Consider the following 15,946-nt stretch of genomic DNA (forward strand, 5'->3'; position numbering starts at 1 on the left):
TATCAAGGACACATTTAAAGTGTTTTCAGGAGCCAGCCCCGTGGCCGAGCCGTTAGGTTCACGCAGTCTGCTTCAGGGCCCAGGGTTTCACTGGTTCGAATCCTGGGCACAGACACGGTACCGCTCATTGGGCCATGCTGAGGCAGTGTCCCACATGCCACGGCTAGAAGGACCCACAACTAGAATATACAACTATATACTGGGGCAATTTGGGGAGAAAAAACAGAAAAAAAAAAAGATTGGCAACAGTTGTTAGCTCAGGTGCCAATCTTAAAAAAATAAAAATAAAAATAAAAAATGAAAGTGTTTTCATTATAGAAAATTTTAAATATATACAAAAACTGAGTGACTGTTATCATGAACTTTTTCTGCATGCCTAGTAGTAGCTGGCTTCCCCAGTCATCAAGCCCAACTCAAGGCTTGTCTTGCCCCCCTTGCACCCCACCACTGCTAGATTATTTAAGCCAGTATCAGACAGCATAATATTTCACTTATGAATATTTCAACAGGTGTCTCTAAAAGATAGGGTCATACCATTAGACCCCTGAAATAGCGATAGTTCTTTAGTATCAGTTTTTCAGGCAATGCACAAATTTCCCTGATTGCCTTATAATTTTTTAACAGTATGTTCAGAAACTAAGTTGCATTTGATTGACATGTCTCTTAAATCTCTCTTCCTCTATAGACTTCTCCTCTTTTTAATTTTTCTGCCTTGCAGTTTATTTGTTGAAACTAGGTTTGTCCTGTAGAGTGTCACGCCATCTGCATTTGACCGATTGCCTCCCTAGCTGGGGTTTAACTTGCTGCTTTGTCCCAAGGGTGTCACTCTCACCACTTCTACTCAACATTGTACTGATGGTGCTAGTCAGGGTATTTAGGCAGGAAAATGAATTAGGAGGCATCCAGACTGGGAAGGAAGAAGGAAAACTGTCTCTATTTGCAGATGACATGATCTAGAAAATCCTGAGGAATCCAGTAAAAATGTATTAGAACAAATGAAAGAGTGTGGCAAGGTTTCAGGACACATCGATATACAGAAGTCAACTGTATTTTTATATACTTGCAATGAACAGTCCAAAAATGAAATTAAGAAAATTCCACTTAAAATAGCATTAAAAAGAATTAAACCCTTTGGAATAAATTTCCAAAAGAGGTGCAAATTTATATTCTGAAAATTACAAAACATTGTTGAAAGAAATTAAAGAAGACCTAAAAATGGAAAGACATTCCATGTTAATGGCTTGGAAGGCTTAATGTTGTTAAGATGGCAGCACTCCCCAGATTGATCGTACAGATTCAGTTCAATCTCCACTAAACTTCTAGTTGGCTTCTTTGCTGAGATTGATAAGCCGATCCTAAAATCCAGATGGAAATGCAACAGGCCAGAAATAATTAAAACACTCTTGAAAAAGGAGAATAAAGTTGGAGGCCTTACAGTTCCCAGTTTCAAAACTCACTACCAGAGCTGCAGTGCTCGAGGCTCTGTGTTGTCAGAAGAACAGACGTGCAGATCAGTGCGAGAGAATTGAGAGGCCAGAAATAGACCCTCACATTTATAGTCAGTTGATTTTTTTTCCTGATTTTAAAAAATTGTGGTAAAATACGTGTAACGTGAATCTACCATCTTCATCGCTCTTAATTATAGTTCAGTGGTATTAAGTACATTCATATTGTTGTGCAACCATCGCCGCCATCCATCTCCAGAACTCTTTTCATCTTCCCAAACTGCAATTCTCTATCCATTAAACACTAACTCCCGTTCTCCCCTCCCCCAGCCCCTGACAACCACCGTTCTGCTTTCTGTCTATGAATTTGATACTCACGGTGCCTCATTGGAGTGAAATCATGCAATGTTTGTCTTTTTGTGACTGGCTTCATATATTCAGGGTTCATCCATGTTGTAGCATATGTCAGAGTCTCCTTGCTTTTTAAGGTTGAATGAATAATATTCCATTGAATGTATAGACCACATTTTCTTTCTTTATTCATCTGTCAGTAGACGCTTGAGTTGCTTCCACCTTTTGGCTGTTGTGAACGTGCTGTTAGGAGCATGAGTGTACAAATCTCTCCTCCAGACCCTGCTTTCAGTTCTTTGGGTGTAAACCTAGAAGTGGAGTTGCTGGATCAGATGGTAATTCTGTGTGTGACTTTTTGAGGAACTGCCATACTCTTTTCCACAAGAGCTGCACCATTTTATGTTCCCACCAAGTGCACAAGAGTTCTAGTTCCTCCACATCCATCCGGTTTCACCATCACTTACTGCTTTCTTTTTTTTTTTGGTGGTATTCATTCTAATGGGTATCTCATTGTGGTTTTAATTAGCATTTCCCTACTGATTAGTGATGTTGAGCATCTTTCCATGTGCTTGTTGGCCATTTATGTATCTTCTTTTGGAGAAATGCCTATTCAAGTTCTTTGCCCATTTTTGAATTAGGTTGTTTGTTTTTTGTTGTTGTTGAGTTTTAGGAGTTCTCTATCTATTCTGGATATTAATCCCTTGTCAGATACGTGATTTGCAAATATTTTCTCTCATTCCATAGGTTGCCTTTCACTCTGTTGATAGTGTCCTTTGATGCACAAAAGTTTTTAATTTTCACAAAGTTAAGTTTCTCTGTTTTTTCTTTTGTTGCTTGTGCTTTTGGTGTCCTATATGGTCAGTTGATTTTTTAAAAGGAAAAGAGTGCCAAAACAATTCAATGAAGAAAGAATAGTCTTTTCAATAAATGATGCTAGAGTACTTGAATGTCCACATGCAAATGAATGAAATTGGAACCCTACCTCACGCCACATATAAAAATTAACTCAAAATGGATCAACACCCTAAATGTAAGAGCTAAAGCCATAAAACTCTTAGAAGAATATATAGGGGTGAATCTTCATGATTTGGTAATGGATTCTTAAAAAATGTCAGCAAAAGCACAAGGAATAAAAGAAAAAGTATATAAATTGGACAAAAGTAAAAACTTTTATTCATCAAAGGACATTATGAAGAAAGTGAAAAGACAACCTACAAAATGGGAGAAAATATTTGTAAATCATAAATATGATTAGGGTCTAGTAAGAATATATTAAGAACTCTTGCAACTCAATAATAAAAAGACAACCCAATTTAAAAATGGGCAAAGACTTGAATAGATGTTTTTCTAAAGAAGATATATAAATGGCCAACAAGCGTATGAAAAGATGTTCAGCGTCATTAGTCATCAGGGAAAGGCAGATCAAGACCACAGTGAGATACCGCTTCATACCCGCTGGAATGGCTGTAATCAAAAAGATGGAGAAAAAGTGTTGGCGAGGAGGTGGAGAAACTGGAACCCTCATCTAGTGCTGGTGGGAAAGTAAAATGGTAGAGTCACTTTGGAAAATAGTCTGGCAATTACTCAAAAAGTTGAATCTAGAATATCATGTAACCCAGCAATTCCACCCGAAGGTTTATATCTGAGAAAAATAAAAACATACGTCTACACAAAAAATTGTACATGAATATTCATAGCAGCATTATTCATTATAGCCATGCAGTAGAAATAACCCACGTCCATCAACTGATGAATGGATAAACAAAGTGTGATAGAGCCATACAGTGATAAAAAGAAATGAAGCACTGACACATGCTACAACATGGATGAATCTTGAGAACATTATGCTAAGTGAAAGAAGCCAGATACGAAAGGCCACATATTGTATGTTTCCATTTCTATGAAATGTTCAGAATAGGCAAATCCCTAGAGACTGAAAGTGGAAAAGTGATTGCCAGGGACTGAGGGAAGGAGAAAATAGGGAATGACTGCTAATGAGTATGGGGTAATGAAATTCTGGAATTAGACAGTGGTGATGGTTGCACAACTTTGTGAATATGCTAAAAACTATTAAACTGTTCGCTTTTATTTTTTTTTTTTTATTTTTTTTTATTTATTTATTTTTTTTAAGATTTTATTTTTTCCTTTTTCTCCCCAAAGCCCCCCGGTACATAGTTGTGTATTCTTCGTTGTGGGTTCCTCTAGTTGTGGCATGTGGGACGCTGCCTCAGCGTGGTCTGACGAGCAGTGCCATGTCCGCGCCCAGGATTCGAACCGACGAAACACTGGGCTGCCTGCAGCGGAGCGCGCGAACTTAACCACTCGGCCACGGGGCCAGCCCCTAAACTGTTCGCTTTTAAAGGGTGAATTTTACAGTATGTGAATTGCATCTCAAAAAAAAACAGGTTGTTAATAGTGCTCCTTTATGCTCTTTTTCTCTCTTCAGTTCAGAAGCCCACTTCACTGAGGTTTTAGATTATCAATTAGCTACTTTTTGTGCCTCTTTTGAACACTTTCAAACTCAAGGCAAAACGCGCCCTACTAGGCTGGATGTGCCTACAACATTCAAATTAAAAGCTTAAAGGAACAAAACATCTTTCTATGTCTACTTTAGCCTGTCTCTTTTTTTTTTTTTTGAGGAAGACTAGCCCTGAGCTAACTACTGCCAGTCCTCCTCTTTTTGCTGAGGAAGACTGGCACTGAGCTAACATCCATGACCATCTTCCTCTACTTTATATGTGGGATGCCTACCACAGCCTGGCTTTTGCCAAGTGGTGCCATGTCCACATCCAGGATCCAAATGGGCGAGCCCCAGGCCGCCGAGAAGCGGAACAGCGAGCTTAACTGCTGCGCCACCGGGCCAGCTCCTAGCCTGTCTTTATTTAGTTTACTGGTCTCTGAGTTTAATAGATGTTTCATGAATAAGAGGTTCCATGATCAGATAAGTTTGGAAAATGTTGTAGTTAAAATGTTTCTTAACTTTGATCCAGTAACGTATTATTGGGTAAATTCTGCTCCTGGCAGATACACACCCAGGATATTTTTGGTAGAATACTCTCTTTGAAATTGCTATGGGAATTAAGTCAATATTTTGAGATCCTACTCTGAATCAGTTTATTGTGTGTGTTAATACCGTTCAATTTACGTAATAGACACTAAACCATTTCTTTATGACTTCGATGTTTAGTTATTTTCTCACAATTTTCTTCCGCCCTTTGTAATTTATCAGATTCTCAAAGTGTGGTCTGGAGGTGGCTGGGGCCCTGAGCCTTTTTCTGGGGTCACTGGGTCAGAACTGTTTATCATTCTCTCACAAGGATACGGTGGAGCTTTCCAAAGACTGTATTTAATCGACAGATTGAATGCTTAAGCAGAAAATCAATGAAAGACGTTTGTAAAAATGTAAAACACTGCTACTCTCGTCAATTAATATTTTTTTGTTTTAGAAAATGTAGTTGTTTTTCATTAAACTGTGTTGTTTATGTTAACATATAATGGGTTTATTTTTATTTTTAAATGAATTCATATATACTTTAAAAAAATAGGGCTGGCCCTGTGGCCAAGCGATTAAAGTTCTACACACTCTGCGTTGGTGGCCTGGGTCTGTGGGTTCCGATCCTGGGTGTGGACCTACTCCACTCATCAGCCATGCTGTGGAGGTATCTCACCGACAAAAAATAGAGGAAGCTTGGCACAGATGTTAGCTCAGGGCTAATCTTCAAGCGAAAAAAGAGGAGGGTTGGCAATGGATGTTAGCTCAGGGTGAATCTTCCTCTCACACACACAAGAAAGTTTCTCCATTTTAATTTCTAATTTGATAAATATTGATAGATATAATCCCAATAAACAATGGCTTTTTGGGTCCTCCTGAAAGCAAAAAGTTTGAAAACCACTGATCAAGATAATTATTGTGAACAGTTTGTCAAGTTTAATACACTAAAGCCACGTTAATGGAACAATTTTCTATCTGTCATAACTGAGAGCCTTAAGATCTGCATTCTGGAATGGTTTTAAGTCAAGTGAAGTAGATACGACTGTATTGCTTTCTCCTTGATTTTTAACATGCCGTATCTGTTTCGCAAGATTGCTTGAATGTGTTTGGAATGCCACAGGGAAAGCGCTTTTAGTTTTGGTTTAAAAAGATGTCATGTAAATATCATTAGACTGTGTGAAATTAGACAATTACTAAAACCGTTGGTTTCAGAATTTTTAGGATACGTGTTATCATCTGTCCACTGTAAGTAGGTTAATAACCTGGCAGTAAATATCTTTGGCTATTAAACTATGTCACATTTTGACTGTTAATTCTTAAGTAGTTTTGCAGCTTTTGAAATACCTGGAAACTTTCATTTTTGTGCATTTGATTTAACACCAGATTTAACATTGAATTTTCAAGTCTAAAAGAAAGCAGGCTCTAACCTTTGATATAAAAGCTCACAAGCTCCTTCCACTTGTTGCTTGAGGAACAATATTAGGTAACATTAAAATGATGCTTCTGTTTTTATTCACAGTTGGGGTTGGACTTGGAAGAACTCGAGGAAATAGAAGAGGATGCCGGCCTTGGGAACGGAGGCTTGGGGAGGCTGGCAGGTAACCCAGATGCCTGTCCAGGGCAGAGTCTTTCCTGATGTGGTGCCTTGGTGGTGGTCACATGGTGAGACCGAGGGCAGCCGTGCTCCCGTTGCTGGTCGGTCAAGTAAATTGGTCCCTGAGAGTGGATGGGGAAGTGTTTCTCCAGATTGAAATCTTTGCCACCAGTGGAAAAAATAAACAAAAATTATATGTTCTCTTTCACACAAGGGGTGTTTCATAATTATGAAGCCAGCTTGCCATCGTTGGGTAACTGGTGCTGGAAGGGCTTTCCAGTGTACCAGCCACTCTCTACTGTCCAAAACTCAGTAACTGGGAGAAAGACAGATGGAGAGAAGCACAGAAACACGGATGTAGACACAGACACACACACACAGACACGCACACAGACACACACAGTTTGTGAACGTAGCCCAGCTTACAGCCAGCTGGTCCTGCTACAGTAAACAGGAAATGGCCCTCAAATAACAGAGCCGTTCCTTTTGGGTGTATTGCTCTCTTGGACCACCCTGAGCGTACTTAGTATTGTTTTGTTTTTTTTCTGTTTAATCACTTTGCCAATCTTTTTGGGGAGAGGGAGCTGGGTTAAGAACACAGTGACAATAGCAGTCTTGCTGAATTGATTTCACTGTCCACTCGTGGGCACAGTGTTTCTGGGGCAGAGATAAACCAAGTTTTGTGCTGTCCTAGTGTGTGGAGGGGCCCTGGGAGGGTGGGCATGAGCCCTGCCACTTTGCATCACTGCCCCTTCAGGGAATTGTCATTTTGTAAAGGGAGCACACACTAAAATTTATCTGTGGGGTGTGCGTGTTTATGTTTTTAAATTTTAAGTTAAATTCTTCAAAAATTATGAATGCCTCATGTGTTCCTTTTAAACAAAATAGCACTATTTCTATATCTCTATAAAGGATCTGTATAAAGAAACGTTTAGCAAGGCCTGCTCCATCTCCCTGCCCTGGTGTGAAAGCCTGGTGGACATCCTGCTCAAAGGCAGGGCTCGCCTTAGTCTGCGGGTTTAGTTTACGAAGGTGCAATCGTACCGAACACGTTAAGCTGTGGCTCGCTCCCCTGCAGACCACATTGTGGCGTCCAGGCCGCTGGGCAGAGTGCAGCCCCGAGGGAACCCCAGTGTACTCTGGGCCCCTAGGCTTCAGTCCCCTGTACCCCCGATGACATTCTCTTGATGGTGATGGTCTTCCCACTTGGTCCTTTCTCTGTCAGTAAAAACAGAATGTGTTTTCTTGAGCTCCAGGCAAGCTCCAGACCCCTTGGTCTCCTTCACTGGAGCGGCTGCCTAACGTCACCCCTCACCCAAGGTGGTGGCCATCAGCAGGGCAGCCCCCGCCCGTGGCCGTCCACTTCAGTTCAGGCCTCCTCAGGCCTTTTGCAGTCTGATTCCTGTCGACCTCCCAGGCGCCTTTCCTGCCACATCTGTGGGGCCCTGGCCTTCCCAGGCCAGGCACCGCCTCTCTGGGCCCCTCAGGTGCCGTGGACTTCTGTTGCCTATGCAGGCCAGGGGCAGCCCCAGCCTGTGTGGCCTGAGTGTGGTGTTCCCTCCTGCGAGCATGATTTCCTCAGAACAGGGGCCCAGATCCTGCCTCTGTGGATCTTCTTACGCTCCCTCGGCAGAGGGCTGACGCCCAGGGCTCTGGGCCTGTTTGGTGAGTTGGGCACCTGTTTTATTTGCTGGTGTTTCGTGTGGAGGTTGTTTCTTTTCATTTCTTTTTAATCCAGAAATTGAATAAGCTGCCTTCTGGATCTGTATTCAAAACATTGTGGTTTTTCCCTCAAGGCATCTTGATTGAAATAGGGGCTCAATTTGGTGGCATGCCGCTCCAGCCACTTTCAAGGGGGCCCAGTGGCACCTCGGCCTTGGCTGTTTGCCCTTGTGGATGGTGAAATGTCCATTCCCAGCCCTGGCTTCTGTGCCTTCCTCACTAGCGTGGGGGAGAGACTTTGTGACGTGTCCAGACAGCTTGGACTGTGAGGAGAAGGTGCGTGGTGGGGGGCCTTCAGCCTGGGGCAAGCTCTCTAAGAGAAAGGTGGCAGTTGGGGCCCGTGCATTTAGAGATGTGCTGAGTTTGAGGGTGTTTTCTGTGGGATTCTTCACCTCTTCCCTCCGGTCTCCCCACATCCCCAGAGCCCCCCCAGTGCCACCTTCTTGTCATAGCCCCAGGCTCTCAAGCTGCAGGGGGTGAGAAGGGAGCTCAGTGTTCCTTCTCATGAACCTGAGGCTAACTGGTCCCCACTGAACCACTGGTGCCCTGGCGCCGGCCTCCCAGTGCCTACTTAACGTGGGTGTCTGGGCCTTGCTTCCACTGCGCCTTGCGTCTGGTGATTGTCTTTGATCTCAAGAAGGTCTTTGTCTTTGGAATTTTCAGCCTGCTTCCTTGACTCGATGGCCACCTTGGGCCTGGCAGCATACGGCTATGGAATCCGCTATGAGTTTGGCATTTTTAACCAGAAGATTGTCAATGGCTGGCAGGTGGGTATGGTTTGGTTCTTTCACTCATTTGCAGCTCCCATTCACACAAGGAAAGAGACAGGGGCACTTTAGTTTGTTTTTTTTTACTTTAAACTCCTTCCTGGAGAGACTGCGTGCCAGTCCTAGGGGAAGTGGAGGTTGGTCACATCAGGACAATCCTATGAGCTTTTGTGCAAGCTCGTTGCAACAGCTTCTGCGTGGTGGCTGAGAAGTCTGGTAGGGTGAGACCCAGAGCCTGGCTGGGCCTTACAGGAGAGGCCAAGGAGTGAGGACCCCGTGGTCCATGTGCTGGTTTCCTGTTGTACCTCAGTGCAGAGAGAAGGTGGCCCTCTCTGTTTCACCCCCAGTGGGACGATTGACCTAGAGTTATTAGAAAGAGACTTATTGTAGGTTTTGTTCCCACCTTCTGTCTTCACTCCCTGACACCAGTGAAGGGACGGCACCCTGTGGGGTTAGAGGACAGACTCTGCAGAGAAAAGTGGCCTTTAGAAAGAGTGAGCCTCGTTCTAAAGCATCAAACAGCTAAGTAAGGTGGTCAGGACCACATTGCTGAAAAGGTAATCTCAAAATACAGGCTCAGCATCCTCCACAAGTCGAGGTGGCCATTTCTCTCACGGCACCTCAAAATGGCAGGCATTACTCTTCTACGTGGATGGAGAATAGTGTATTTAATATAATTTGGGATCTAAAAGTCACAGGTAAACCAGGGCTGGGTTAGGATCGAAAAGTTTGTAACATAAGGGTAAGTAGAGTCTGAAGAAGGTGACGACTGGGGTGATGAAATGTCCTGTACCTTGGTCGGGTTTGGGTCGTACAGGTATGTGCATTTGTGAGAACTCATCAATAGTACTCTTTAGTTTGTACATTTCATCGTATACATTAACCTAAAAATAAACACATGACAAACTGTACTTAGTGGCATGCATGTTGGCGTGCTCAGTGGAGGAGGGTACAGATGTCTGCAGCTTACTTTGAAATGCTCAAAAAATTATTGGATTGATGGGTGGAAGGGCAAACGGTCAAGTGTAGCACATGTTAACAGTTCTGGAATGTAGGTGGTGGTTGTGAGTGTTCACTGGCAATTCTTCTAACATTGCTGTGTGTTTGAAAATGCTCATAATAAAAAGTTGGCAAAGTAAAGTATGGCTAAAAGTAAAAGAAAACTTAAAACAGATTTGTATCTATTGCTTAATTTATAGAAATGCTCTCTCCAACCTTAAAAAGAGAAATGCACCTTTCCTCCTGGTGCATGCCACTGGTTTCACTCAGTTCTGTGTGTGTATGTGTGTGTCAGACTTACTCCATACTTGTACACGTGTGTTCTTTGAACATTCTGGCTCTTTTCTAGTCTGTTAGTGTATGTGTTTGTAAGACAGAAACTGAGGCTCCTCCTTGCCTACTTGTTGTTATGGTTACAGCAGGAAGGTTTTTTGGTGTTTTCTGTCTGTTTGACCACAGACATTTCTTTCTTCTGGTTCCTTGTTCCTATATCTCTTGCCACCTTGTGTGACAGTTTAAAGACAGTCCTTGGATGACACGTGAGTGGTGAACTCACCCTTCTCCCACCCTGTTTTCATGGGAACCAGTCATTTGGAATGGCTTTAGTTGATTTTAACTATAGCAGAATTAAGTGTGGGCAGTGGTTGCACAGCATCAATGTGGCTAACAGGGGCCACAGGCCAGCCTGCCTCTCAGGAAGGGGGGCTCCGGAGGGGAGACCCCAATGTCTCTTGTACTTGGGAAGATGCTGCCTCTGCAGATGACCCATGGAACCACTTACTGTGTGGGAGATGGCCAGGCTCTGCTGTGGGAGAATCTTACTGATGTACAAGGACGTGCCACCTGATCAAAAGGCAGTATTAGTCCCAGGACAATTGTGTGCTGCACCAAACAGAAGTCCTGTGAGCAGTACTTGGAGAGGTGCATATTGGAGCTGTGGCCTCAGCTGTGTCACCTGCCTACGTTGCAGCCCGTGTGCTCTCTCTCGACTTCTGCTGTGTAAAGACCATCCACAACCCTCGATGTAGCACACATAAAGTTGTTTGTTAAGTTAACTCTCATTTGAGTTTTAGTTAATTTATATTTATAATTCTTCATTCAGTGCCCTACCAAATTATTTTATTCCATTGCTTGCAAGCAGAATAAATTCCACGGGGTGGTGGGAAAAGCATCTCCACCAAATGCGTCCACTCAAAGGATTGTTAGTCTGTGGACAAGAGTGTTTTTGTGTATTTACTGATTTTGAATGCCACTTGGGTGTAGTTTTTGGAAAGTAAGCTGCCTTGAGGAAGGCCTAGCGGAAAGGTGCTGTCTTCTAGAGGGTGAGCGGGAGCTCCCACTACAGGCGCTCTGGGGGAGGCTTGGCCCCGGCACCATGCCGTGGGGCGTCATTTCAAAGCAGTGGGCTTTCAGAGCCCTTCTTTTTTAAAAAAAATAACAGCTTTATTGAGGTGTCAGGTGGTTTTTAATGTATTCACAAAGTTGAGTAACCATCTATTTCCAGAACATTTTCATCACCCCAGAGAGAAACTCTGCCCATTTGTAGTCACACCTCTGTGCCTGATGACTGTTGCTCTGCTTTCTGCCTCTATGGGTTTGGCAGTTCTGCACATTTCATGTAAATGGAATTATACAGTTCTTTGACTCAGCCTAATGTTTTCAAGATTCATTTGTGTTGTAGCATGCATCACGACTTCATTCCTTTTTGTTGCTGAATTCAGGTGATTGTTAATGTCTTTTTACTTCGATGCATTTTTCTGAATTTTAGATGAGTTTGTTTCTTTTCTTTCTTTTTTTTTTGAGGAAGATTAGCTCTGAGCTAACATCTGCTGCCAATCCCCCTTTTTTTTTGCTGAGGAAGACTGGCCCTGAGCTAACATCCGTGCCCATCTTCCTCTACTTTATATGTGGGACGCCTACCACAGCATGGCTTGCCAAGTGGTGCCATGTCCACACCGGGATCTGAACCGGTGAACCCCGGGCTGCCGCATGAATACTTAACCACTGCGCCACTGGGCTTGCCCCTCTTTTTTTTCTAATAAAGATTTTATTTTTCCTTTTTCTCCCCAAAGCCCCCGGTACATAGTTGTGTATTTTTAGTTGTGGGTCCTTCCAGTTGTGGCAGGTAGGATGCCGCCTCAGCATGGTTTGATGAGCGATGCCATGTCTGTACCCAGGATTTGAACCGGTGAAACCCTGGGCAGCTGAAGCGGAGCATGTGAACCCAACCACTCGGCCATTGGGCCAAAGCCCCGAGTTTGTTTCTTTAATAGCCCAAAGTGTTAATTTTTTTTTTAATATTTATTTACTGTTTCTTTGACTTTTTTTTTTGAGGAAGATTGGCCCTGAGCTAACATCTGCTGCCAGTCCTCCTTTCTTTGCTGAAGAAGACTGACCCTGAGCTAACATTCATGCCCATTTTCCTCTACTTTATATGTGGGACACCTGCCACAGCATGGCTTGACAAGCGGTGTGTAGGTCCACACCCGGGATCCGAACCGGTGAACTCCAGGCCGCCAAAGCGGAACGTGAGAACTTAACTGCTGTGCCACCAGACCGGCCCCCAAAGTGTCAATTTTTAAACACATGGCCTTGACTGGAATTGAAATCTTTGCATTGTACACAGGCTGTAGTTTGGTTTCAGTGCGGGGCAGCATCCTCTCGACAGCGTGGTCAGTGCAGGCCAGGACGAGTTCAGCCCGGGCCTAGGACTGTCTCCTCCTTCCTGAGAACTGACCTCACCGCCGGTGCCTTTCCAGGTGGAGGAGGCCGATGACTGGCTGCGCTACGGCAACCCCTGGGAGAAAGCCCGGCCCGAGTACATGCTTCCTGTGCACTTCTATGGGAGAGTGGAGCACACCCCCGAGGGCGTGAGGTGGCTGGACACACAGGTATCCAACCCGAGTGTTCCGGGAAGCCTGGGGCTGAGGGGGCTGCTGCTCGTGCTTCCTTGTCGGTCTGCTTCCCTTTGGGAGTGGGAGGTGTGCTGCTTCCCCCGGGACCTGACTCCAGGTCCAAGCCTGGGAGGGCTTCCTGCCTCATTCGCTTCATCAGGAGCTGTCCAGACAGCAGAAGATGCTGAAAGTGAGGCCACACTCTTTGTGAGTTAACAGGAGCTGTGTTGCGGTTAAAGACCAGCAGTTTGCTGGCAAGTGTTGTGACAGGGACAGGGACAGGGCACTGATCCCGTGGGGACATGAAGAGCCCCCTATCATCTCCAGAGAGTAGGCACTCAACATGCTCCCTCGCCACATGTTCCTGGTCCCACTGGCCTCAGTAGTGTCTCCTGGGTGCAGCCCACCAGTTACTCTGAGCCATCAGAACCCTGGGTTTGTGGAGAGGGGTAGGCGGAAGTCCCAGTGGGGCACAGGCCACCCCTGCCAGGTGGGTCCTGATGGGGGGACCAGAACAAGCGTGGAGTGCTTGGCTGAATGGGGTATCAGGCATAGTAGGTGCAAATGTGGAGCGTCTAGCCCGACTCAGAGACAGCAGAGAGCGCACATCTTGGTGGGTTTAGGGGGCAGAGGGGACGAGCAGGAGAGGCTTCGTGAGAAGAGGGGTAGTTGTAAAGAGTGCGACTTACTTGTCTAATGGTGTGGGTAGGATGAACAAAAATGCGTGAGCCCAGGGGAGTGGGGAAGTCGCAGATGTGCAAAGCTGAGTCATCCAGAGTTTGTGCAGTGTAGGTTTTAAATAGGGCGCATGGGGCTGGAGCTGGCTGGAGCCACGTTGTGGAAGCCTCAAATGCCGTAATTAGTAGTAGTTAATTTGAAAAAGCAGAGAAGGGATCTGGTTTCTAAATGCATGTGCTTGTAGAGGATGAATGTGTCTGTGTGGGTGCAGAGGCGCAGAGACTGCTGCGGCATCCCAGGTGGGATATGATAAGGGCCTTAACCTGGAGGGCTGGCCGTGGAGTGGGAAGGAGGGGGTTGGAGATGCATTTACAGGGCTTGTCACTGGCGTGGACAAGGCCGTGGGGGTTGGGGAGCAGAGGCAGAGGCAAGGACTGAGAGGAGAAAGGAAGGGGAAGATACCCTGGGCTTTACCTTGGCAGTGCCGTTCTGCAGTCCTCTGTGCCTGTCAGAGCTGACTTTGTCTTGGAAAGTTGCACAGTTGCACCGTGAGCTACCATAAGCATGCCTGAGGGTGAGGAGTCCCATCTGGGAGTCCGAGGGCTGGAAGTGACCTTGAGGCTGGTGCACTTCTTCTGTGCTTGGCAAGAGCAAAGCTGATACTTCTGGACAGATGGGAATCGGGAGGGAGCATGGCAGGCCCCATGGGTAGAGAGCAGGTCCCGTGCTTTCAGGAGCAGTGTGTGTGGGCTGGTTTGGTTTCACTGAGGGTTAGAGGTGAAGGCGTCCAACATGGGGAGCCTGGCCACAGACCTTGGAAAATGGAGGACGAAAATAGAAGTCGTCTGTTGGCAGTAGTTAGCTGAGTCCTGAGACTGCTCAAGCAAAGTCGAGTGAGAAGAGGGAAGGTGTGGAGGGCAGAGCACGAGGACGTGGGAGGAGTGGCTGCTAAGGGAGCATGAGCCAGGTTAACACAGCAGCCCCTTGAGGAGCTGAGGAGGCATTCTTAAGTTGATGCCAGTATTGAAGGAGGTAAAGCTAGGCAAGACAGTGTGACCTCGAGAGTGTGGTCTGTCACAGGTGCTCCTGGCTCGGGACATCAGTGAGCTGGGGCTGTGGGCACAGTGAGTGACAGGGCATGAGGGGCGTGAGTGACAGGCGTTGAGTGTGTTTTGGGCAGAAGGAGAAAAGCTGGAAGAGGGTGAGCAGGTGGGCCATCAACAGGGAGGTAGAAACTGCTTCCTGCAAGGCTGGAGGCTGGAGCTGCCCCACCCGGCTTGACCCAGGACTGGGGACGGTATCTCCGGTCACCTCGATTCTGACTGTCTCTCCCTCGACCAGGTGGTGCTGGCCATGCCCTACGACACCCCAGTGCCGGGCTACAAGAATAACACCGTTAACACCATGAGGCTGTGGTCCGCCAAGGCGCCCAATGACTTCAAGCTCCACGACTGTGCGTTCCACCAGCTTGTCTCTGGGTGGCTTGTCCCCAGTTCACTCCACACAGCTCCAGGCCCATCTCCACCCTCTCACTGCTGCAGATGCCACATGGCTCCCCTGCTGTGGGAGGGCAGAGGGCAGGTTCCCCATGAGTACCTGGGCTCCCCAGGGAGGGCCCACAGGACAAGCCAGTGTGCGTCGGCCCCCACGTCCTCAGGAGAGAGTGGGGGCCTGGCGTGCTTCAGGGTGCATGGCTCCCAGCGCAGCTCTGCGGGGTAGGGCGTGTGGCAGGCAAACCAGCTGCTCTGCGGGTGCCTTCTGTTCCGGAGCGCTTGCCCTTGGAGTGCTAAGGGGACGTGTGAGAAACCTCAGTCTAAGGCACCCGAGAGTCTCGAGAGAAGGCTCTCAGGTCCTGACCTCCCCATCTCTGCCCTCAGTTAACGTGGGTGGCTACATCGAGGCGGTCCTGGACAGGAACTTGGCCGAGAACATCTCTAGAGTCCTGTATCCGAATGACAACGTGAGTAGCTCCTAGGGTTAGCTCTTGTCTTTGCCATCCTCTCCAAGTGGTGAAAAGTCAACTGCAAGGCTGGGCTCTCTGGTGGGACTTGTTTGCTGGCCCCGCATTTGTCAGGCGAGCCTGTAAGTGGCCACCAGCGGCCCTCATGTGGCTGCTCGGACTGAGGACGGGCACGACATCCTCGATGAAGTCCAGTGACTCCAAGCATGCCTGTTAGTGTCTCCTCTTTGCCCTCTCTTCCTGAGCGGATCTTTAGGGAGCTTCTTGGCCTTTCTCATACACCTGCTGCTCCGTGATACGTGGCTGCCCCTTAGGGCTGGGTCTGAGCCGACTCCACATGAGGCCGCCTGCAGGGCCTGGGAGCCCGACAGACCTGAGTTAAGCTGGTTTCTGCTCTTCCAGCACATGATGCCACTTCCCCAAGAGTTGGATGATCCATTTGTCAAGGGGACAGCAGTCCATATTTTGCAGTGACACTTTGAGATGAGACAATCATGATTTGAAAAGCTCTTAGCACATGCCCCCCACGCACTAGGTGAAGGTC

At 46.4% G+C, this 15,946-nt stretch overlaps 1 protein-coding gene across 3 annotated transcripts in view; it reads left to right on the forward strand.

Annotated features, from left to right (window-relative positions):
- Positions 1 to 15,946, forward strand: part of PYGB (glycogen phosphorylase B) — a 57,536-nt gene that overhangs the window by 19,184 nt on the left and 22,406 nt on the right. For all 3 annotated transcript variants that reach the window (XM_070588938.1, XM_070588939.1, XM_008507122.2), the window contains 5 exons: positions 6,308 to 6,386; positions 8,768 to 8,871; positions 12,630 to 12,761; positions 14,784 to 14,895; positions 15,320 to 15,402. In XM_070588938.1, coding sequence (XP_070445039.1) covers positions 6,308 to 6,386; positions 8,768 to 8,871; positions 12,630 to 12,761; positions 14,784 to 14,895; positions 15,320 to 15,402 — 510 coding nt within the window. The remainder of the gene's footprint in view (positions 1 to 6,307; positions 6,387 to 8,767; positions 8,872 to 12,629; positions 12,762 to 14,783; positions 14,896 to 15,319; positions 15,403 to 15,946) is intronic.

Source organism: Equus przewalskii, chromosome 21 (genome assembly GCF_037783145.1).
Source record: "Equus przewalskii isolate Varuska chromosome 21, EquPr2, whole genome shotgun sequence".
Lineage (NCBI taxonomy): Eukaryota > Metazoa > Chordata > Mammalia > Perissodactyla > Equidae > Equus > Equus przewalskii.